This window comes from Ailuropoda melanoleuca, chromosome 1, assembly GCF_002007445.2.
Source record: "Ailuropoda melanoleuca isolate Jingjing chromosome 1, ASM200744v2, whole genome shotgun sequence".
In the NCBI taxonomy this organism is placed as follows: Eukaryota; Metazoa; Chordata; class Mammalia; order Carnivora; family Ursidae; genus Ailuropoda; species Ailuropoda melanoleuca.
Window position 1 is genome coordinate 32,941,728 of NC_048218.1, and position 23,190 is coordinate 32,964,917.

Here is a 23,190-nt window from a genome sequence, read left to right on the forward strand (position 1 = left end):
ATGAAAAGACATTTCACCAAAGAGGATCTATAGTTGGCAAGTAACACTTTAAAAGATTTTCAACATAATTAGCTATTAGAAAAATGCTAATTAAAACCACAATGATCTATCATTATACACCTATCAGAACTGTTGACATTAAAAAAAGTGACTATACCAAATGTTGACAAGGATGAAGATAAACTGGATCTCACATATATTTCTGATTGGAATGCAAAATGGCCCAGACACTATGGAGAAGTTTGGCAATTTCTTATAAAACTGAACATATTCTCGCCATATGACCCTAACTTCACACTCATAGGCATTTCTCCCAGAAAAGTAAAACCCATATGTAAATATTAATATCTCGACTTTATTGCAATATTTTTAATAGCCAAATACTAGAAATAATCCACATGTCCTTCAACAGATAAACTGTGGTACATACACACAGTAGAATACTATTCAGTGACAAAAAGGAACTATTTATCTATGCAACTTGGATTCATTTCAAGGGCATTATGCTGAGTGAAAAAAAGTCAATCACCAAAGATTGCATATTGTAGGATTTAATTTTCATATCATTCTAAAAATGAAAAAAAAAATTTATAGAGATGGAAAACAAGCCACTGGTTGCCAAAGGTTAGAGATGGGGGAAGGAAATACTGTGAGTATAAAAGAAGGAGGGCGTTCCTTTAGGGCCATGGAAGTAATAGTTCCGTATCATCATTATGGTGGTGGTTACATCAATATATACTTTTGATAAAATTGCAAAAAAGTAGATACAAAAATTTAGTGCATGTAAAAAATACCTCATGAAATATGAATGAGGTCTATAGATTGTAACAATATTCACTTCCTGGTTTTGAGACTGCAATATAATTATGTAAGAATATTGCCATGGGGGCAAGCTTGAGAAAGGGCACAGGAGCCTTCTTTGAACTATTTTGCAACTTCCTATGAATCTATAATTATTTCAAAACATTTCTTTTTAAAATCCAGTCTAATACAATTTGCAGTTTCTAAATTCACTCTATTTTTAAATGTCCTCTAACCTTTTTTTTGGCGGGGGGCGGGGGTCACTGTTTTTCTGTTTGTTTTTAAAGTCTTCTAGCTCTAAAGGTACTCTGGACAACTACAAAACTTCAGTTATTTTAATACTCTTGTTTCTATATACTTCCTGCTTACACGTTGTATTTGTGAGTAGAGGTTTACCTAATACTGCATGGTTAGCATATAGTTTTCAATAAAGGGCACCTTAGGGAAGTGAAGCAAAAAGAGGTCTGTTAGTTTCATTGCATTCTTATCGCTAGCAAGCACAATTTTAAACAACCAACATAACACCGCCAACTGAAACGGTCAAGAAGATGAAAGACTCCCACGTGTAAACAACAGCAACAAAAATGTACAAATAACAAAAGTGTCAGAGATTTTTAAAGCAGAAAGAACAGAGCTAGGGAAAGAAAAAAAACATGGAAATGGCAAATATGAACTCATTTGTGAACTTCCAAAATCCAGGAGTAATAACCAATCCTCTTGAGAGAAGACTGTAAAACAATTAAAATTCTACAGTAACGCAAACATTAGTTACTCATGATCTAAATAATAGTACAGAACAATTATGGATAGTAGGTCTATAACCTCTTAGGAGAGAAAACCTATATGACTCCAGACACAGCAATGATCTTCTACTCTGACATCAAAGAGGAATCGCACTCTTCCACAAATTGCTCTTTAGTCCTATTATCAGAGACGAAACACTAAACTTGCCTATGATGATAAAGTCCTATATTTATATAAAAAGTCTGTGCTTGGTATGTTGTGAGAATGACAGTCACACATCTCAAGCTTTCAAAAGAAAAGCATAGGAAGGCGTACTGTTAAAGCCTCATAAACGTGCAGGTCATTAGATAACAGAGAATTTGTTTAAAGATTGAGCGTAAATTAGCTGACATCTTTAATTTAGTTCTTCTTTCTAAACTCACAAACATGATGTAACTTAAAGATAAATCAGATCATTTTTTTACAAACCCAAGAATACATGAAAAGTTACTAGCAATCGACAAACTCATTTCCTCTCAAAATACTCATTATTTTTTAAGAGTAATATATCTGTGAAATTAAAAGGAAAAAGATAGTGGTGTTCCCAAGTCTTGGAGCCAGGTGGCTGAGGAGACGCAATCAGCTCATTTTGGATCACAGCAGTCAAAAGTGTCTATAGTCCTCTAAGAAAATAATCCAGAAAAAATACAGATCAGACTTAGAAAAGTGAAAGCCATAACTCAGAGATTGGTGATATTGAGGGATGTGGCTGTAGACTTGAGAGAAATGAAAACACCTGGGTTCTACTCAGAAGGTCCTTTCTGTACACAGGTGTGATATTAGGGAACTACAACATATAGTCTCACTAAGACTTTTAATCTTAGGCAGCAGTAGTGTCCTTTTTGGAGCAAAGGAAAGAGGTCTGGGATGATCCGATAGGTGAGGCCAAAAAGGACTTTCTCAGGAAGGTGTGTATAACGAAAAGCCTTGACTATCAAATCTCACTTTCAGCTAAGAATGACCATGGGACAGTTCTGGTCAATAATTTGTAACTGAAAGACCTAGATGGAGTTTACAGGAAATCTAACACATGCTTGACTAAAATGGACAGAGTAAGCTAGCATGAATGTGCTCCTGCTGGGAAGACAGATGTGGGGCCTAGATGTGCCCCGCCATCTTCTAAGCATAAGAATAAAGACCATGGGAAAAGGACAGTAGAGCAGAAAGATAAAGGATGGCTCAGTGCTAAAGCCCAAACCATTCACCTTCTCTTTCTTTGTGAGAAACACAAAGTTTCTTTAATAACTCAGTTTGTGGGATTTTCTGTTAATTGAGGGCACATTGGGTTTTCTGTTACATAGACCTACATGCATAACTGACTTTATTATGCTTCTGTAACAAAGAATGTACCTGTATTATGCAGTGATTCATAATTCAATATAACCTGTGGCTGTTGTTTATAACTTATGAAAATGAAAATAAATTAGATATGATATTGAGTAACATATGATTTCATTCATAAAAGAAATAATTAATTCTCACTTGCTAAATATTTGGAAAACTTCCAGGTTACCTATATAAGAAGTGTACCTGTATACTTGGTTTCTGATTATCGTATTTTATTTATTTTTTTTTAATTTTATTTATTTCTTTGTCAGAGAAAGAGAGCACAAGCAGGAAGAGCAGCAGGCAGAGGGAGAAGCAGGCTCCCCTGCTGAGCAAGGAGCCTGATGCAGAACTCGATCCCAGGACCTTGGGATCATGACCTGAGCCAGAGACAGACGCTTAACCAACTGAGCCACTCAGGAGTCCCTCTGATTATCATATTTTAGATTACAGACCTAGAGTACATACCCAGGAACTGTGACTCATTGTGATTTCTGTTCACTGGATCTACTTAAACACACAAAAATATTCAATTTTTCTGTTTTATACATCTCACTGCAAAATCAAACATACTAAAAATAACTGAAATAATCAAGTAAAGAGAGAGAAAAGAGAAGGCAAGACACAGGATTTAAAATTTTATTCTTACTAATAGATTATATATTCAGATTCCACTGGACAATTCTTTCATTTTCAAACTTAAGCTGCAGCTATATATTTTTCTTATTTTCCAAGTTATTTTTGTTTATCAGTAAACTTGATATGACCATTCCTCCAACCATCCAAAGTTCAGGAGGAAGAAAATCCCTGTAGCCGTTTGATGCCCAAGAATATGAACAGTTAGCAGTCAGATGAGAGACGAGAAAAGACGGAAAAGGAAGATCAAAATAAGAGTGACTGTGAGCTTCTGCAGGCTAGCACTTACCTCTCTCTCTAGAGGCAGCTTTGTGCTCATTCTATCCGGGACTCATCTTGCCTTCAGCTTATAGTAAACAGGCAATTGCCTTCTCATTTCCTCTCCAAATTAAGGATCAAAGTTTAAACATATTCTTTTCCTTGTATACTAGACTATGATTAAAATTACCACCTCCTCACCTCATTCACACAATGGCTCCACTAGGAAAAAAGAAAGAACCCCCTAAAGTAAAGATGCCATCCAACAAAATGGAAGAGTTGTGGAGAATCTCTGGTCATGTTACTTACTGATGGTTGATTTCAGGATACAGCATTAAAGAAGCTAACGATAATGAAATCTTTTGAAAATAATATCCTAGTGAATATTTATGATGGAGGGCTGTTTTGCTTATAATATTATCATCATCAAATAACTATTATTTATCTACTGAGGATCTTTAATATATCCCTAGTTCTCAAGGCACTCCTAGAAGGTAGGTCCCATCCCATTTTTTTCAGAAAAGGAAACTGAAGTTCACAGAGGTTGATTAATCTGCCCTCAGATTCAAAGCGATTAGCACAGGAGAGCTCAAGTTCAAGCTTCATCTTGCTCTTATACTTTGCAACATATACACAGCAACATTTCTATAAATTTCCCCATTTTACATGTTAGGGAACTAAATTCAGAATATAAATTATTCTAATCATTTAAATATCAAAAACACTAGTTTTACAAGTCCTTACAACAACGTCAAATAAGATGCAATGTAATTATATAATAAATTAATGAATGTAGGTCGTATAATAACGTGTATTTAATGTGGTTTTACGTTTATTAATGTACTTAGTTGCTGTTACTCTAAAGACAAAACAGAATATGCTGCTTTTGGATGTTAAACACAAAAGAACCCTGGATTCAAAACAGTGGTAAGCATCTACTGACGGGTAGACATCACAAGAAGAGAATGTACTCTTCAGTAAAAAATAAACTGACTTTAGAATGAACTGGTAGCAGCAATTCTCTCCAATGAAAACACTTTCATGTTTTCCTTTAATATCTATAAATGTATAATTGAAGTTTAATACATGCTTTCAAATAACAGCAGCATGATATTCTTATCAGTCTAAAACTATAGCACATTTCACAGGGACTATATTAACATCTCGCTGACTNGGTCTGGGATGATCCGATAGGTGAGGCCAAAAAGGACTTTCTCAGGAAGGTGTGTATAACGAAAAGCCTTGACTATCAAGTCTCACTTTCAGCTAAGAATGACTATGGGACAGTTCTGGTCAATGATTTGTAACTGAAAGACCTAGATGGAGTTTACAGGAAATCTAACACATGCTTGACTAAAATGGACAGAGTAAGCTAGCATGAATGTGCTCCTGCTGGGAAGACAGATGTGGGGCCTAGATGTGCCCCGCCATCTTCTAAGCATAAGAATAAAGACCATGGGAAAAGGACAGTAGAGCAGAAAGATAAAGGATGGCTCAGTGCTAAAGCCCAAACCATTCACCTTCTCTTTCTTTGTGAGAAACACAAAGTTTCTTTAATAACTCAGTTTGTGGGATTTTCTGTTAATTGAGGGCACATTGGGTTTTCTGTTACATAGACCTACATGCATAACTGACTTTATTATGCTTCTGTAACAAAGAATGTACCTGTATTATGCAGTGATTCATAATTCAATATAACCTGTGGCTGTTGTTTATAACTTATGAAAATGAAAATAAATTAGATATGATATTGAGTAACATATGATTTCATTCATAAAAGAAATAATTAATTCTCACTTGCTAAATATTTGGAAAACTTCCAGGTTACCTATATAAGAAGTGTACCTGTATACTTGGTTTCTGATTATCGTATTTTATTTATTTTTTTTTTAATTTTATTTATTTCTTTGTCAGAGAAAGAGAGCACAAGCAGGAAGAGCAGCAGGCAGAGGGAGAAGCAGGCTCCCCTGCTGAGCAAGGAGCCTGATGCAGAACTCGATCCCAGGACCTTGGGATCATGACCTGAGCCAGAGACAGACGCTTAACCAACTGAGCCACTCAGGAGTCCCTCTGATTATCATATTTTAGATTACAGACCTAGAGTACATACCCAGGAACTGTGACTCATTGTGATTTCTGTTCAATGGATCTACTTAAACACACAAAAATATTCAATTTTTCTGTTTTATACATCTCACTGCAAAATCAAACATACTAAAAATAACTGAAATAATCAAGTAAAGAGAGAGAAAAGAGAAGGCAAGACACAGGATTTAAATTTTTATTCTTACTAATAGATTATATATTCAGATTCCACTGGACAATTCTTTCATTTTCAAACTTAAGCTGCAGCTATATATTTTTCTTATTTTCCAAGTTATTTTTGTTTATCAGTAAACTTGATATGACCATTCCTCCAACCATCCAAAGTTCAGGAGGAAGAAAATCCCTGTAGCCGTTTGATGCCCAAGAATATGAACAGTTAGCAGTCAGATGAGAGACGAGAAAAGACGGAAAAGGAAGATCAAAATAAGAGTGACTGTGAGCTTCTGCAGGCTAGCACTTACCTCTCTCTCTAGAGGCAGCTTTGTGCTCATTCTATCCGGGACTCATCTTGCCTTCAGCTTATAGTAAACAGGCAATTGCCTTCTCATTTCCTCTCCAAATTAAGGATCAAAGTTTAAACATATTCTTTTCCTTGTATACTAGACTATGATTAAAATTACCACCTCCTCACCTCATTCACACAATGGCTCCACTAGGAAAAAAGAAAGAACCCCCTAAAGTAAAGATGCCATCCAACAAAATGGAAGAGTTGTGGAGAATCTCTGGTCATGTTACTTACTGATGGTTGATTTCAGGATACAGCATTAAAGAAGCTAACGATAATGAAATCTTTTGAAAATAATATCCTAGTGAATATTTATGATGGAGGGCTGTTTTGCTTATAATATTATCATCATCAAATAACTATTATTTATCTACTGAGGATCTTTAATATATCCCTAGTTCTCAAGGCACTCCTAGAAGGTAGGTCCCATCCCATTTTTTTCAGAAAAGGAAACTGAAGTTCACAGAGGTTGATTAATCTGCCCTCAGATTCAAAGCGATTAGCACACGAGAGCTCAAGTTCAAGCTTCATCTTGCTCTTATACTTTGCAACATATACACAGCAACATTTCTATAAATTTCCCCATTTTACATGTTAGGGAACTAAATTCAGAATATAAATTATTCTAATCATTTAAATATCAAAAACACTAGTTTTACAAGTCCTTACAACAACGTCAAATAAGATGCAATGTAATTATATAATAAATTAATGAATGTAGGTCGTATAATAACGTGTATTTAATGTGGTTTTACGTTTATTAATGTACTTAGTTGCTGTTACTCTAAAGACAAAACAGAATATGCTGCTTTTGGATGTTAAACACAAAAGAACCCTGGATTCAAAACAGTGGTAAGCATCTACTGACGGGTAGACATCACAAGAAGAGAATGTACTCTTCAGTAAAAAATAAACTGACTTTAGAATGAACTGGTAGCAGCAATTCTCTCCAATGAAAACACTTTCATGTTTTCCTTTAATATCTATAAATGTATAATTGAAGTTTAATACATGCTTTCAAATAACAGCAGCATGATATTCTTATCAGTCTAAAACTATAGCACATTTCACAGGGACTATATTAACATCTCGCTGACTAACTAGGGCCAGCTTGGTGGGAGCTGAACTGAATCCTCTAAGAAGTCATCACATAAAGAGTCATTTCTCAGGAGGTGGTACAGCAGGCACCGGAACCCAAACTAAACCAAAATGCTCCATCAAGTCATTTTAAGGCACTTTGAAAATCAAAAGAGGTCAGAGCCTCTTGCCCATCACCATAGAAAATTCAGGAGTAACTGGAGTTAGTACAGAGCTCAGCTGCAAAGGGCAAATAAATCTACTAGTACAGAAGAGTGGGCAAGATACATCTTGTAATCTTTAGATTCTTCCCTGCCTTCTAGAATCACTGACATTTGACTTTCCTCAGAGCCAACAAGTTGGCCAGGCACTGAGAAAAAAGTGCACCATGCAGCTATGATATAAAACTTCTGTGCTGTGAGAATCAATTTTTGGTGTGGCTGCTGACACACCAAATCCAAAGTGCTTCCAACTCTGATTAGCTACCAATGTAAAAGCTATTTTCATTCCTAACAAAACAGAGATGTTCACTGTAATTGTAAAACTTAGTGTACTCGGGGTCACAAAAAACTCTCCTCCCATTCTTGGGCACACAATTTTACATCAGGCTCTCTCAAACTGAACATCCCTTTAGTGACTAAACCTTTAGGCTCTGTGGGAATATCTAATTAATAATGATTTTCTTGATTTTCTCTGGTTATCTTTAGCTCTTTCCCTTCCCTAGACTGTCATACATAATCCTCTGGTAACTACCACTGCTTCTCTGTTCATCCCAGTATTCCCCACATTTTTAGCTTAAGGTAAGTTGACCTGAGACTCACTGCTATGAAAAAAGAGAAAAATAGACTCAGAACATATTCATGCAAATACTATACTGCTTCCTATAAGCCAGTTATAATTCTATGGACTGAGAAGACAATAGTAAACAAACAATACAGAAAAAGTGCCCACCCATGGGAGCAAACGATCTAGCCGGGCATACAGAAGAGCAGAAAGACAACTACATTACAGTGGATAAACATCCTTAGGATGGGGTGTTCAAGGTGGTAGACAAGAAGTGAGGCTCCTCAGACAGCCTGGAATTTCATAAGGATGGAGAGAAATTAGGCAAGGTATATATTTCTAAGCTGTTTCCAGAAGCACATAGAGGAACATATAAGATAGAAGCAAAGTATCCAAAGAACAGAATGAACAGCATGTACAAAAGCACAGCTGGAACCATGTCTAGACCAAAACATGTGGCTTCCAACACAGAATATGCTGGCACACTGCCAACTGATATCCTTTAAACATTTGTTAAAGATCTATTTAATGGGGTAGAGGAAAATTATATTCATAAAAATATATAAAAGGGTTCACTTATTAATTCATTTCCACTGAGCTAAAGGAATCACTTCTGATAAAAATAAAAAATGTTTCCAGTTCTTAATCTCTCTTGCCTTTTATTCATGATTTTTCTAGACCCCTACCTTCTTGTGAGCCCACACAAAGAAATGAAAATCTTCAATATTAAAAAGAAGTGCATGCATAAAATGGACATGTTTCCAATTTATTCTAGTGATATTTTAGTGCCCCTTACAGAATGGCCCTTAGACATCTGAGCTGCCTCTCTAAACCCTCAGACTGGTTAGATGGTACAGAGTGAGAAGAGAGGTCCAAAAATGAGGCTAAAAAGGGAGACAGAGACCAGATAATACAGAATCTTGCACATCATGAGAAGTAGCCATGGGGAATTGTTGAGGAAATTTGAAAAAGGTGGAACAACTATGAGGCTGTTTTTGTAAACCAGGCTAGAAATGTTAACAACTTGAGTAGGATGATAGCAGTAGGAATATAAAGTGACATGTAGTTGAAAAACAGGAGCTATCATCAACTCTACTTGGAGATAAGAAAATTATCATATGATTTCTCTCATCTATGGAACATAAGAACTAGGAAGATAGGGGAAGAAAGGGATAAAGAAAGGGGGGGTAATCAGAAGGGGGAATGAAGCATGAGAGACTACGGACTCTGAGAAACAAACTGAGGGCTTCAGAGGGGAGGGGGTGGGGGAACGGGATAGGCTGGTGATGGGTAGTAAGGAGGGCACGTATTGCATGGTGCACTGGGTGTTATACGACTAATGAATCATCGAATTTTACATCAGAAACCAGGGATGTACTGTATGGTGACTAACATAATATAATAAAAAAACATTAAAGTCAAAAAAAAAAAGAAGAAGGAGAAAGAAGAGGTGAGAATTAAGTATAGGTGTTAAGTTTTTTAGGCTTGAGCACTTGATAGATAAGGATACCACACATGGAGATAGCTTATAAAGCAACAAACAGGTTTGGGATGAAAAACCCGAAGTTTGGTTTACACATGTTGAGTTTTGCACTTCTAGGACATCAGAATGAAGGTATTTATAAATATGACTGAGACCAGGAGATATGAGGTCGAAGATAGATTTGGGCAGCCTCAGTACATAAATGGAATCTATGGGATGGAGGAAAATGCCTAGGGAAAGTATAGAAGTAGAAATACATAAAAGGACATAAGGAAGATCCCTGAGAATCTCTTATTTTAAAATGGTCTGAAAGAGAGGAAAAACCGTCAGAGGTAATAGAAGAAAAGCAAAAGATTTTCATGGCTTCAAGGATACAAGAAGCAGCCCAAAATGTCCAATGCTAGAGATAAAAAAGGAAAGAGGTATCCACTAAATTACCAAGAAGTCATTGTTTGTGAAACCTGTTGAAAATAGTTCTAGAAAGATTAATCCCAGCTTCAGTACTACTAGCCATGTGAATTTAAGCACTTGACCAAATCTCAGGTTCTTCCTCTGTATGTCATGAAAAATAAAAACCCTTCCTGCCTCGTGGTTTTGTCATCAGGATTAAATTAAAATCTAAAAATACTATATAAACTTTAAACAGAGGGTATACAAGTGCTACTGCAACTGTGTTGTTCTTTAAGCTGTTCACAAATGTCAATTCTCTGTTTCACACACACGGCTCAGAAGTCACATCTGACTTTCACTGGCCAATATAACATGTCAGCAGAAATGACTCACTCTTAGGCAAAAGCTGTAAGAAACAGTGCATAGTTTAACATGTTCTGTATTCCCTACAGCTAACATTACAGCAGCATGTTTCAAAAAGAAGCTTTCATCATCGTAAATCCTTGAGTGATGACCATGAGGAGAGCCTGACACACATTGGCATGTAATATAGGGACAATTAATCTTATTGTTTTAAAACACTAAGATTTTGAAATTATGATCACAGCAACTAATTGCAGTATAAATAACAGGTGAGAAAAAGGACAGCCAAAAGGAAAATCCCATCTTAGACAGCAATCAATGAGACATCATTGAGACTATCACACACACTAATGTACTAATTTTTATGTCACAGAGTAATTCATTAATCCTCACACTTGATTTGACATTCTTACAGTTACAGAGAAGGTAAAAAGAACAACAAATGTACATAACAGAACTGTCAATGAGATACTTTATTTGGGAAAGGATGAGACAATCCATCAATGACAAGAAACTACCTCCCCCATCGTCATTCTTAAATACCGTTGTTTGTGTCCTAAATTTTCTTCAGTCCTCAGTAGGAGTGACACACTCCTTTCTGTTAGGCCAAAGACACAATGCCCCACTGGGTTATTAGAATTAAACAGAAAATAGAAAAAGTAACCAGCACCAAACTTTATTAGTGAAGAATTTTTTTATCCTTCACATGTTAACAGTCAAAGTTGCTACTGCCAAATGCCAAATTACTATTTGATATGCCTAAATGGAACATGTGTGCTGGAAAATGGCAATTACTCAGAACCAAGGCCAGAAGTAGAATCCAGGTCAGAGTGAGGCACAAGGGCCCACTGGACTAGCCTTTTTACCAAGAACACTGGATTGCCCTCACTTCCTTATTCTGGCCTTTGTCCCTCTCATTAATTTTGACAAACCATGAAAGAGGATCATAACTGCTTCAATCCCAATGGAGTTGAAGTGAATTACATGAAAGAAACACTTAACAAGGGTTGTTCCTCAGCTGTGATCTTTTTCTGTTTGAAAGATGGTGGGGAAACATAAAACATCCCACAAGCCTTTTAGAAATGTCTTTTGTCATTTACAAAGCATACATTTAGGATCGTCATTAATAAGGACATCAGAAAAGTCTGACCACCATCATTTGCTCTAAAATTTTTTTACTATTTCTAAATCAAATCCAATTTTGAACCATGAAGATTACGCAGTCACTTTGAAAGCATAAATTGCAAAAACTGAAAGCAATTTCATAAGGATGTGTAAGGGCCCAATCACCTGATTAACTGAGCAACAGTTCAAAGTGACTACTTTGAGGAGGGCTCATTCATTAGGATATACAAGCTCTGTAATGAGATGCTATATTGAACTTTGTGTCCCTTCTTTTGTTCATAAGGAATCCTTACTAAACAGTTGTTGGATTAGATGCAAGTAGTAAGTGACAATGCCAAGTCGTGAACTTATGATTTTTTTTTCCAAATTCCAAATCAACCCTGTTTCATTACCCCCAATACTGCTTCTTGCCAATAACTAAATAGCCATTTTCTGGAGCACCTGGGTGGCTCAGTCAGTTTAAGCATCTGCCTTCCGTTTCCACTCAGGTCAAAATCCCAGGGTCCTGGGATCCAACCCGCATTGGGATTGCTTCTCCCTCTCCCGCTCCTGCTCCCCCTGCTTGTGCTCATTCTCTGTCAAACAAATAAAATCTAAATAAATAAAGGCAATATTCTATTACTTGAAAATGTGACTATGCATATTCTGTTGCCATAGTTTTCCTCCTGGAGTCACTTGGCTAAAAGGGCAGAAACCATTAAATCACAATGTGCTTATCTCACAAATGTATCTACTATCACTAGTATGACAACTATTTTAATCTTAACTATACCTTTGAAGTTGACCTGACTACTAGAATTATTATCCCAGCAACTTAATTGTGAAAAACCAATTTATTATAGCATGATAGAGGACAAACTAAAGCTAAAGCTCCTAAATCGGCCTCTAGAAGTTTGGCTTTCCGGGCCTTTCTCCCTCTTCAGGATGGCAATGCCAAACACAGGCAAATGTTGCTGACAAATGTTGCTGTGCGTTTTCTCATCAATGCTGGCCCGCGGGGGCGGGAAATAAAGTGGCCAAGATACGCGTAATCCTCCCTGAGAGAGGAAATACTAACAAGGAAAGAACAGAAGCTGCCTGAAAGAATCCTGTTGGACATAAAATCACAGTATTTGCAATGAAATAAACGAAAACTGTAAACGCGCGATTACACACGCCGGGTGTTGCGCGCACGCTAACTCACAGGGCAACTCTGTGAACGGAAAGGTCAGAAAACCTGCAGTGGCTTTGCCTCGCTCGGTATCGCACCTGAGGAAACTAGCGCTGGGAGCCAAAGCACGTACCCAATGGCGCAAACCGCGGATTCGAAAGGAAAGGAGAGGGGATAAGGAAAATTTATTCGGCGCTGTCACGTCTGGTCTGGGGGCCGGAGTTATCAAACCACTACTCTGGAAGCCACTGGAACCAGGTAACTAAATCAAACCGACGCCCACCCAGGGAAGTTGCTACCCTCTAGGGTTGGGGGCGGGCCAGCGCAGGGCGGGGCGGGGCCCAAGAGGCGGGGCCGCTAAGGGGCGGGGCCTGCGCTCACAGGAGCTGAGGGGCGGCGCCAGCCCAGAGCCCGCGCCTGGAAGGCAGAATGTCCCGCTGAGAGGAGGGGGGCGGGGGACGGGGGCGCGAGAGCTGAGGTGGCGTCAGGCGGTACCTGCGCTGGAAGTCCTGGGCGAAGGGCTTCAGGTACGGGTCGATCTCCAGAAGCCGAGCTAGTTCCGGCACGTCCGCCAGGGCTTCAGCCAGCGCCGCCTCGGAGCAGTCGGCCCGAGCCTCGGAAGCCGCCATCTTCTGCTGCAGCCCGAGTAGCCGAGCCCGAGAGGGTCGATTGGAAGCTGAGCGGGAACTGGAGCGCTAGCTGGGAGGAAGACGGTGAAGGCGGAGCCGGAGGACGCTGGGGCGAGCTTCTGCGGCCCAGGGCCCTTTATAGCCGGAGAGAACGGCCGCCTGCTCCCCCTCCCCCGGCGGCGGGGCGGAGCGGGACCCAGGGTGATTCCCGGACGCACCTCCCGAGCGGGGGGTTGAGGCGTTCAGGGCCCTCCGCCCACTCACGCGGGTAGCACCTGAAGGCCGGGGAGACCTGCCCTTTCCTCCCCAGCCTCTTCCCGGCTGGGCCGAGGCCACCCTGGCAGGCGGGTCCCAGGCGCCGTAGCTCAGCCTTGCCCTCCCTTACTCTGACGCGTACTTGGCTCCAGCTCTAGCCCTCCGCTTTTCTTCCTGTAAACAACTCCCACTGGTGGCATCCTTTTCAAATGGATGTGTGATTTTCTTGGAGGGGACCTTCTCAAAGTTATGAGAATTTCTTGTTGGGGCAGTATTGCAGATCTAATAAATTCACTGTGAGGGCAACAGCCAAGAATGGATATAGTAATACCTTTGAGAATGTTCACATCATTGCCTAACCAGAACTCCTGGAGAGGTCCCAGGGATACTATGCTGTTCTGGTACAATTCTCTGGGTTGCCAGCGGCTAAGAATTGATACCAAGGCAAGAACTTTACACATTTCCCATACCTCAAAAAGAAACAAAAAGGGGTAAAAACAAAAACACCTTTTTACTTTTGTTTATAATTGTAACAAATGTTTTTCAACGATTAAACTGAGCTATCCTTGATAAGACAAATGGCATAGGGAAGAACATTAAATTGGATTTCAACTGTATCACTTACTAATGAAGTGCTAATGCAAAGTATCTCTCTTCCTCTTGGCTTGAGAAGGGGCCCTATGTAAACTTCCCCAATTGGAACTTCCCTATATTCTTTCATTCCCATTAACTGGCTTCTAGCTCAACGATTCTTTTTTGGAGAATACAGTATTGTATGTGCACAGAATTGGACCCACCAACCCAGGAGTTTCCAAATCCTTTGAACCTAGGAACTGGAGAGACTTGAGTCTCTTTCCCAGTTAAGATTTGGGTATGGAGAATCCTGGGGGCTATGGAGAAGGAAGAGTGTTGATTAGCAATGGCCTTGAATTTCAAAACATTTTTTGTGAAGGGGTTAATAAAGGACTTGATGAGCAATAGAGGACCTCAAAGGGAAAGCGTGCAGGACTTGGACAACCTTCAGAAAGGCATGGCTTATTTTCCATGAAGATGACAGCATGTAAATGTTGGTAAAATATAAAACACTGTAAAACAACACTTGAAATGCAGAAGCAAGTTACCCAGTAGACCCACAAATCTATCTCCAATCCTAAACTTTTCTCAGAAATCCACCTTTGTATCACTGTCTGCCTACTGAAATCTCCACATAGCTGGCTGGAAGACCTAAACCAACTATCTCCAAAATACACCCTAAATGAGTCTTCTCATCCTTTGTGCTGTCACTCATACAAGCAGCCTCTCATTTGGACTGACATATCTAACTGGTTTCCCTCTTTACTCTTTCTCACCTCTAATCCATTGTCTAGTGTTTCTCAAGCTTTAATGTGCATATAAATCATTTGAGGATGTCACTAGAAGAACTTAGTCTCATTCAGTTCTGGGTGCTACTGAGATTCGCAATTCTAACAAGCTCAGAGGTGATGCAGCTGTTGCTGGTTAGGGGCATAGTGTGAATAGTAAGGCTCTACCCAAGGAAGGAATAAATCATACAACTTAAATGACATGCTGGTTCACTCAGAGTTAAATATAAACTTCTCACCATTCCTTAACAAGCCTTGTATAATCTGGTCCCTGACTATGTTTCTACCACTTTTCTCATCACCTTTTCTCATCTTATCAGGCTTTACAATTCTTTAGAAATACTGACTTTCCTGGGACTCGCTGAGAACTTTTGTAGACTTTGAGACTTTTTATGTGCCCTTCTCTGTTGGGAATTCTCTTCATGACTCAGCTCTACAGGGCTGGTTTCTTCCCAGCATTCCTTGAGATCTCAGCATAAATGTCAACTCATCTTGAGAAGCCTCTGCTTCCACTACTTAAATAAGATTCCTCAGCACTTTCTCTCCTATGCAGCAATTAACAAAGTTGTTTCTTTCTCTCTCTCTCTTTTTCTCTTTTACATATTGATCTCCCCGCCCTTTAGAATGTAAACTCCAAGAGAACAGGGACCTATTCTGTCTTACTCACTATTGAGCAAGTACTTAATGAAGTCCCATGTGACAGCCAGTTCAGTTTCCTAGGTACTGGGATTAATTGGTAAACAAGACAAGTCCCAGTTGTCATAAAGCTTACATGGGGGGTGCAGGGAGAGAATGTCAACTAACATGAGAAATGCTTCTCAAAACCTATCCATGCCCAATTGAAATACATGCAATAGTAATAAATGTACAGAATTAAAATTAAGCTAATATGTCTGCTTTAGTTCTGGTGGTAAAGGAGGTCCTCTCAGAATGGACATTTAAGCTGAAGTGTAATGACAAGGAGCAAGCCATGAGAGGAAGAGCATTCCAAGTAAAGAGTTTACAATGGGGGATAAGTTGATTTAGTCACGAAATGTTCTAAAACTGGATGAAGCAAACGTTACACAATTCTATAAGTTACCAAAAATCATTGACTTACACATTTAAAGCAGGTGAATTTTATGATGTAAATTACACTCCATGAAGCTAGTTTAAAATTTTCTCTTGGGGCGCCTGGGTGGCACAGCGGGTTGGGCGTCTGCCTTCGGCTCAGGGCGTGATCCCGGCGTTATGGGATCGAGCCCCACATCAGGCTCCTCCACTGTGAGCCTGCTTCTTCCTCTCCCACTCCCCCTGCTTGTGTTCCCTCTCTCACTGGCTGTCTCTATCTCTGTCAAATAAATAAATAAAATCTTTTAAAAAAAAATTAAAAAAAATAAAATTTTCTCTTATATAAGACTGTAAGAATCTCTTTACACAGTATGTAATGGCTAGCAAGTTATGTTATCCCAGCCTCCAAACTGATACCCTCTTATTTCTGGATTAAATTCAGCAGAGGCAGTAGCCAGCTAAATTTCCCCACTACACTTGCCAAGCCTCTCAGAGGACCCTGGAGGTACAGATTGTCATTTTATCATCAGACTTGTTCACCCTCTAACCTCTCTACTTCGATGGCCAAATGGTAGGTGTTCAATGTGATGGTAATTGTCACTGCCTGGAAGTTAGAATGAGGCAAACAACTTTTTTTCTGAGACAGTACTTAATGGTTTTTAGATGATAATGATTTTCAATTACTTTTGTGGCAAGTTGGATGAGAATCAGTGCCCTAAAGGTGAAAGGCTTTAACTTCTGTGACAAATCCTCTGAACATCTTGTCCTCTCCATTAGAACTTAAACAATTTTCTTTGGTCTCCGACTACCCAATCAAAATGGCAGTTTTTATTTCACTCAGAGTTACATGCTTCCTTTATGCCCTTATGTTATCTCTAGTGATTATTTCATATATGTGAAATTTTCAGTACTTCTTGATTGTCCCTTATTTGAAAATTCTGCAAAACTTTTAGGCATGAAATCTTGTAAGAAAGGATCAGATAGCTGAGCCTATCATAATAGACTTATTCTAGAAGAAGACTGTAGTGCTTCTTTAGAATAATAGCTAATAATAATAGCATACTGCTTTCCACAGTTGCACCGTTTTAACCATTGTGTGGTGGGGTGTGTATGTGTAAAATCTTTAGTTAACCCCATGATAAAGGTACACAGAGATGAAGAAAATCACTTAAGGTAATACAGTTATAGTAGGAATCAGTCAGTATTTGAATCCGGGTACACTTTTTACAATCTATGATTTTAAGAGCTATTTTATCCTACTTCTTAGAAAGATGAATATGAAGACAAATTTGTAGACGAGTTTTTTTAAGACTTCAAGACAAAAATTAGACACAATTTAAAACACCATGTATCTATCAACCTTACCTGAATGAAACCCAGGTCCCTGGCAAATTTAACTTGTCCACAACAAAATGAAGAATGAGGAAGTGGACAAAAAATAAAAAGACTTTTTACGTATAAAATTTAAGTCACGAAGGCCATGGATTAAAGCCTCATGCAATTACCATTACCTATTACAGTGGCTTGAGTGGTGGCTTCCCAGAAGATACGCCCATGTCTGAATCCCCAGGCCCTGTGAATGTTAACTCCTTGGGAAAAGGGTCTTCGCAGACAGAATTAAGTTAAGCATCTTTAGATGAGGAGATCATCCTGGATTATCTAGATTATCTGGTTCCTAAATCCTATGACAGTGTCCTTAGAAGAGACATGCAGAGCAGACAGACACAAGAGGAGAAAGTGACCATGAAGACAGAGGTTGGAGTGATACAGACAGAAGTCAAAGAATGTCAGTAGGCACCAGAACCTGGAAGAGGCAAAGAATGGATTCTCCCTAGAGCCTCCAGAGGATATATGGCCCTGCTGATACCTTGATTTCAGAAAACTGATCTCCAAAACTATCAGAGAATATACTTTTGTTACTTAAATCATAGAAGAACTGCTTTAGGACATTAACTGGCATATTTATATACCATCTATTTAACAAAAGAAATTCGAGGTGACTAATAAAAATAGTTGGGGGGGTGCCTGGGTAGCTCATTTAGTTAAGCGTCTGACTTTGGCTCAGGTCATGATCCCGAGGTCCTGGAATCAAGCCCCACATCAGGCTCCCTGCTCAGAGGTGAGTCTGCTTCTCCATCTCCCTCTGCCTCTCTGCCATTCTTGTGAGCGCAAACTCTGTCTCTCTCTCTCAAATAAATAAAATCTTTTAAAAAGATACTTTGAATAAGTAAAACAATACATGACAAAAGCAAAAAACAAAACAAAACAAAAAAATCTTAGAATAGAGAAAATCTATGGCATTTGAGTTCTGACCTCAGTTCTCTGGTGCTCAGTAGCAAAAGCAAAGAGGAAAGATATTAATTTTTGTAACTCTATAAGCTTTAAATTGTCCCTTCTATTTAGAAATGGCACTACAAAATGAGATGTCACCTCATACCTGTCAGAATGGCTAAAATTAGCAATACAAGAAACAACAAGTGTTGGTGAGGATGTGGGGAAAGGGGAACCCTCTTACACCGTTGGTGGGAATACAAACTGGTGTGGCTACTCTGGAGAACAGTATGGAGATTCCTCAAAAAAGTTAAAAATAGAATGACCCTACAATCCAGCAATTGCACTACTAGGTATTTACCCAAAGGACACAAAAATACTGATTTGAAAGGACACATGCACCCTGGTGTTTATAGCAGCATTATTGGCAAAAGCTAAATTTTCAAAAGAGCCCAAACATCATCCATTGACTGATGAATGGATAAAGAGGTGAGATACAGATAGATAGATGATAGATAGATAGATAGATAGATAGATAGATAGATAGATAGATGATAGATAGACGATAGATAGATGATAGATGATAGATAGATGATAGATATAGATAGATAGATATAGATAGATAATATTACTTAGCCATCAAAAAGAATGAAATCTTGCCATTTGCAATGACATGGATGGAGCTTGAGTGTACTACACTAAGTGAAATAAGTCAGTCAGAAAAAGACAAATGCCATATTTCACTCATGTGGAATTTAAGAAACAAAACTGATGGGCATAGGGGAAGGGAAGGAATAATAAAACAAGATAAAAACAGAGGGAGGCAAACCATAAGAGACTCTTAACTATCAGCAACAAACAGGGTTGCTGGAGGGGAGGTTGCTGGGGGGATGGGGTAATTGGGTGATGGGCATTAAGGAACACACTTCATGTAATGAGCACCTGTTATTATACACAACTGATGAATCACTGAATTCTACCCCCAAAACTAATAATGTATTATATGTTAACTAAATTAAATTTAAATTAAAAATTGTTTTAAAAGAATGAAATCTTGCCATTTGCAATGATGTGGCTGGAGCTAGAGTGTATTATGCTAAGCAAAATAGTCAGAGAAAGACAAATACCATAAGATTTTACTCATATGTGGAATTTAAGAAACAAAACAAAAGAACATAGGAGTGGGAAGAGAAAAGAGGGACACAAACCAGAAAACAGACTCTTAACTATAGAAAACAAACTGAGGTTTGCTGGAGGGGAGGTAAGCAGGAAGATGGGTTAAATGGGAGATAGGAATTAAGGAATGCACTTCTTATGGTGAGCACTGGGTGTTATATGTAAGTGATGAATCTTAAAGTTCTATTACTGAAACTAATTTACTACACCATATGTTAACTAACTGAAATTGAAATAAAAACTTGAAAAAGAAAAAAAAAATTACTCCATAAGTGATAGGTATTGAGGAACATTTTGAACCATGTACTCAAAAGCCAATTTTATTTTTACTTTTTAAAATATTTTATTTATTTATTTGAGAGAAAAAGAGACAGAGGGAGAGAGAGAGCCTGAGCAGAGAGAGGGGTAGAGGGAGAAGGAGAAGCAGACTCCTCACTGAGCAGGGAGCACGATGTGGGGCTTAATCCCAGGACCCTGACATCACAACATAAACTGAAGGCAGATGCTTAATCAACTGAGTCACCCAGGCGCCCCCTGGAAAGCCAATTTTAGAAAAACAGAAGGACCTTTTCAAATAGTTTCTTCTTATGGATAGCAGTATGATAAGGCAAGGACACAGACTTAGGAGTCAGCCTGCCTGGGTTTGGATCTTAACTCTGCTACTCACTAACTGTGATCATGGGAAGTCAATTTATTTGTGTCTCAGTTTCCATTTCTATAAAGTGGAAATGATAATAGTACCTGCTTTCATATTGAGGAATTAAATGACTTAATACATATAAGATACTTAAAACTGTATGTAACATATGATAATGACTTAATAAATGGTAACATTTATATTTATGCAAAGGCAATACTATAGCAAAGAAAGGTAATGTCTTCCATATACATTATTTTCCAATAACTTAGATTAGTACAAAAGTAAGAAAGTATTAAGATCTTGAGGATAGTTAACACACCTCTAGGGGGAAAAATATGTCCGTGAAACCTGACTTGGAATGTGATGGGCATGAGGTTTTCTAAAGGAATCCTCTAACCAGTGACCAATATGTTTCATAGATCAATGCTGGTAAACAAATGCTTGTGACCAACCCACAAACAGAAAAATACAGGAATTGAGAAAAAGTGTTTAGAAACTTCAATATCAATTGGAAAAATATAACGATAAGAAATTGGGGTTTTTATTTGGATTTTAAATTTTTTTATATCTTTAGGAAAATATTTTAATTTTATTTTAAGAAGTTATCAATCCATGACTGGTTATGGGGGGGGGGGAAAGGAAGGAAGGAGGGAAGGAAGGATGGATGGAAGGAAGGAAGGAAGGAAGGAAGGAAGGAAGGAAGAAAGAAAAAGAAAGAAAGAAAGAAAGAAAGAAAGAAAGAAAGAAAGAAAGAAAGAAAGAAAGAAATCTTTTCTTTGATAAGCCTGTACTAGATAGAACCAGAACTATTCTCAGAAAATTCTTTATCTGTGCAAATGTCCTCATGAGTACATACTAGACATTCCCAAATCCTCATAAAACAAAACAAAACAAAAATGGAATAGGAATTATATTGACTGCAAACATTTTAATGAAATTGCGCTTTCATTTCACACGTTCAAGGTAAAGCTAAATTATTCAAGTAAAGCCAATCTATTCAAATTGCATTGTAAAATAACCATTGCAAGTTATTTAGAGACAAAAGACAACTGTAAAGTATGAGAAGGTTGACTAGAATAGGACCCTGTTTATATTCTTTTGGTAGAAGTGTCTTTAGAGTTGCATAGTTTGAGCCAACTGACAATAAAGAAATAGGCAATGGATGACTCAAAAACTATAAAAATGTCCATTTGCTAAAGCAAAATCATGCGGGTGTTTTAACCATGAACCCAGCCTCACTGTATTCTTCTGCAGGACATGAAGTTCTAACATTAATATGATAATTTTTCATATTTTTTACTTTAAACACAACTGAATTTTAGTCTCAGCTCTACCATTTACAAGCCATATGACCTTGGACAAGTCAGTTTCAGAAACTCAGTTTCATTTTCTAAAATTTAGATATAGTAAAGCGTGTCATTAGGAAGATATGACATTCAAATATGATATCAAGACCATGACAAGAAGGGTAACAGAACAACGCAACTCAATTAATTTAGAGGGGAGGAGGCAGAGTTGTGCTATTGTGGATGTATCTAATAAAAGTTACAGCAGGTAATCTTCCCCAACTCTGCCTTCACTCCAGTAGGACTTGATATAATGCTGTAATTGCCCCACTTGAAAGATGAAGAGCTCTGATAATATTGAGGTGAGTTATAATTGTGATGGATTATAATGCTTTAGAATACTGCTTCTGTAAAAATTAATGACAATCATCTTCAGAAAGAACCTTTGCAACATTACATTTCTAAATTCCATATCACCTATATTGTTTTTTCACTCAAGAGAATTTTCTTTGAACCACATTATTGAAAAAAAAAAGAAGCTAACCTAAATTAAATTCAGAAAATATTGTTTTGACTGGATATTATAATGCTAAAAACAAAAAGAACTGTACATAAACACTATATTCTAGTTGGTAAATTTATTTTTCACAGCAATATGAACTAAGAATTCTAAGGCTACTCTGCATGCATACCACAATTGGTTGAGCAAATAAGTAAAGAAATTGTAGATAACTGGAGCCAGGTGTCATGCCGTCAGAGGTAGAAGTTACAGATAAGCAATGGGGGAAGAATGGAGTAAACCTTGTGGTTCTGAATTGAGATTCAGAGATAGTGATGTGAGCTCACCTACCCCCCTACACACACCCACAAAGAGATAAATATATGTTTTTAAATGTGTATACATTGATCTGTATAACACATGTATTTCTTAGTTCTGTCTGCTGGGAGGACATGGAAGCAATGACATCATAGTAATGACAAGTATACCCACACTGAGATCTTAGTTTCTGGACAGCATTCTCCAACAAAAAGAACCAGGGCTCCTTGAAGAAATGGCTGATTCTAGGGCTGGGTAGAGAAAATGCAAGATAAACCTGGAGCATTTAATAGTGCCAGAAAGAGAGTGTTAAGAAGAAGAAGAAGAAGGGGCGCCTGGGTGGCAAGCAGTTAAGCGTCTGCCTTCAGCTCAGGGCGTGATCCTGGCATTATGGGATTGAGCCCCACATCAGGCTCCTCGGCTATGAGCCTGCTTCTTCCTCTCCCACTCCCCCTGCTTGTGTTCCCTCTCTCCCTGGCTGTCTCTATCTCTGTTAAATAAATAAATAAAATCTTTAAAAAAAAAAAAGAAGAAGAAGAAGCTGAAGAGTGGCGCCTGGGTGGTTCAGTCATTAAGCATCTGCCTTCAGCTCAAGTCATGATCCCAGCGTTCTGGGATCTAGCCCCGCATTGGGCTCCCTGCTCAGCAGGAAGCCTGCTTCTCTCTCTCCCACTCCCCCTGCTTGTGTTCCCTCTCTCACTGCCTCTCTCTGTGTCAAATAAATAAATAAAATCTTAAAAAAAAAAAAAAAAGGAGAAGAAGAAGAAAAAGAAGAAGAAAAGGAGGAGGAGGAGACAGAGACAACTATGGGGCCACGTCAAAAGGACAGAGGAACCAAACAGAAAGAGTCATAAATAGTCAAAGCAGGAATCATTTGAGCAGCAAAATAAATAATAGTAGTATTGGACTCTTAGTAGTA

The 23,190-nt window shown here is 38.3% G+C and overlaps 1 protein-coding gene across 1 annotated transcript in view; it reads right to left on the reverse strand.

Moving 5' to 3' along the window:
• Positions 1-13,767, reverse strand: part of GBE1 (1,4-alpha-glucan branching enzyme 1) — a 276,317-nt gene extending 262,550 nt beyond the window's left edge. Inside the window, exon 1 of the mRNA XM_034657790.1 lies at positions 13,282-13,767. Within this exon, the coding sequence (XP_034513681.1) occupies positions 13,282-13,415 (134 nt within the window). The 5' untranslated portion in view covers positions 13,416-13,767. The remainder of the gene's footprint in view (positions 1-13,281) is intronic.
• Positions 13,768-23,190: the final 9,423 nt, after the last annotated feature.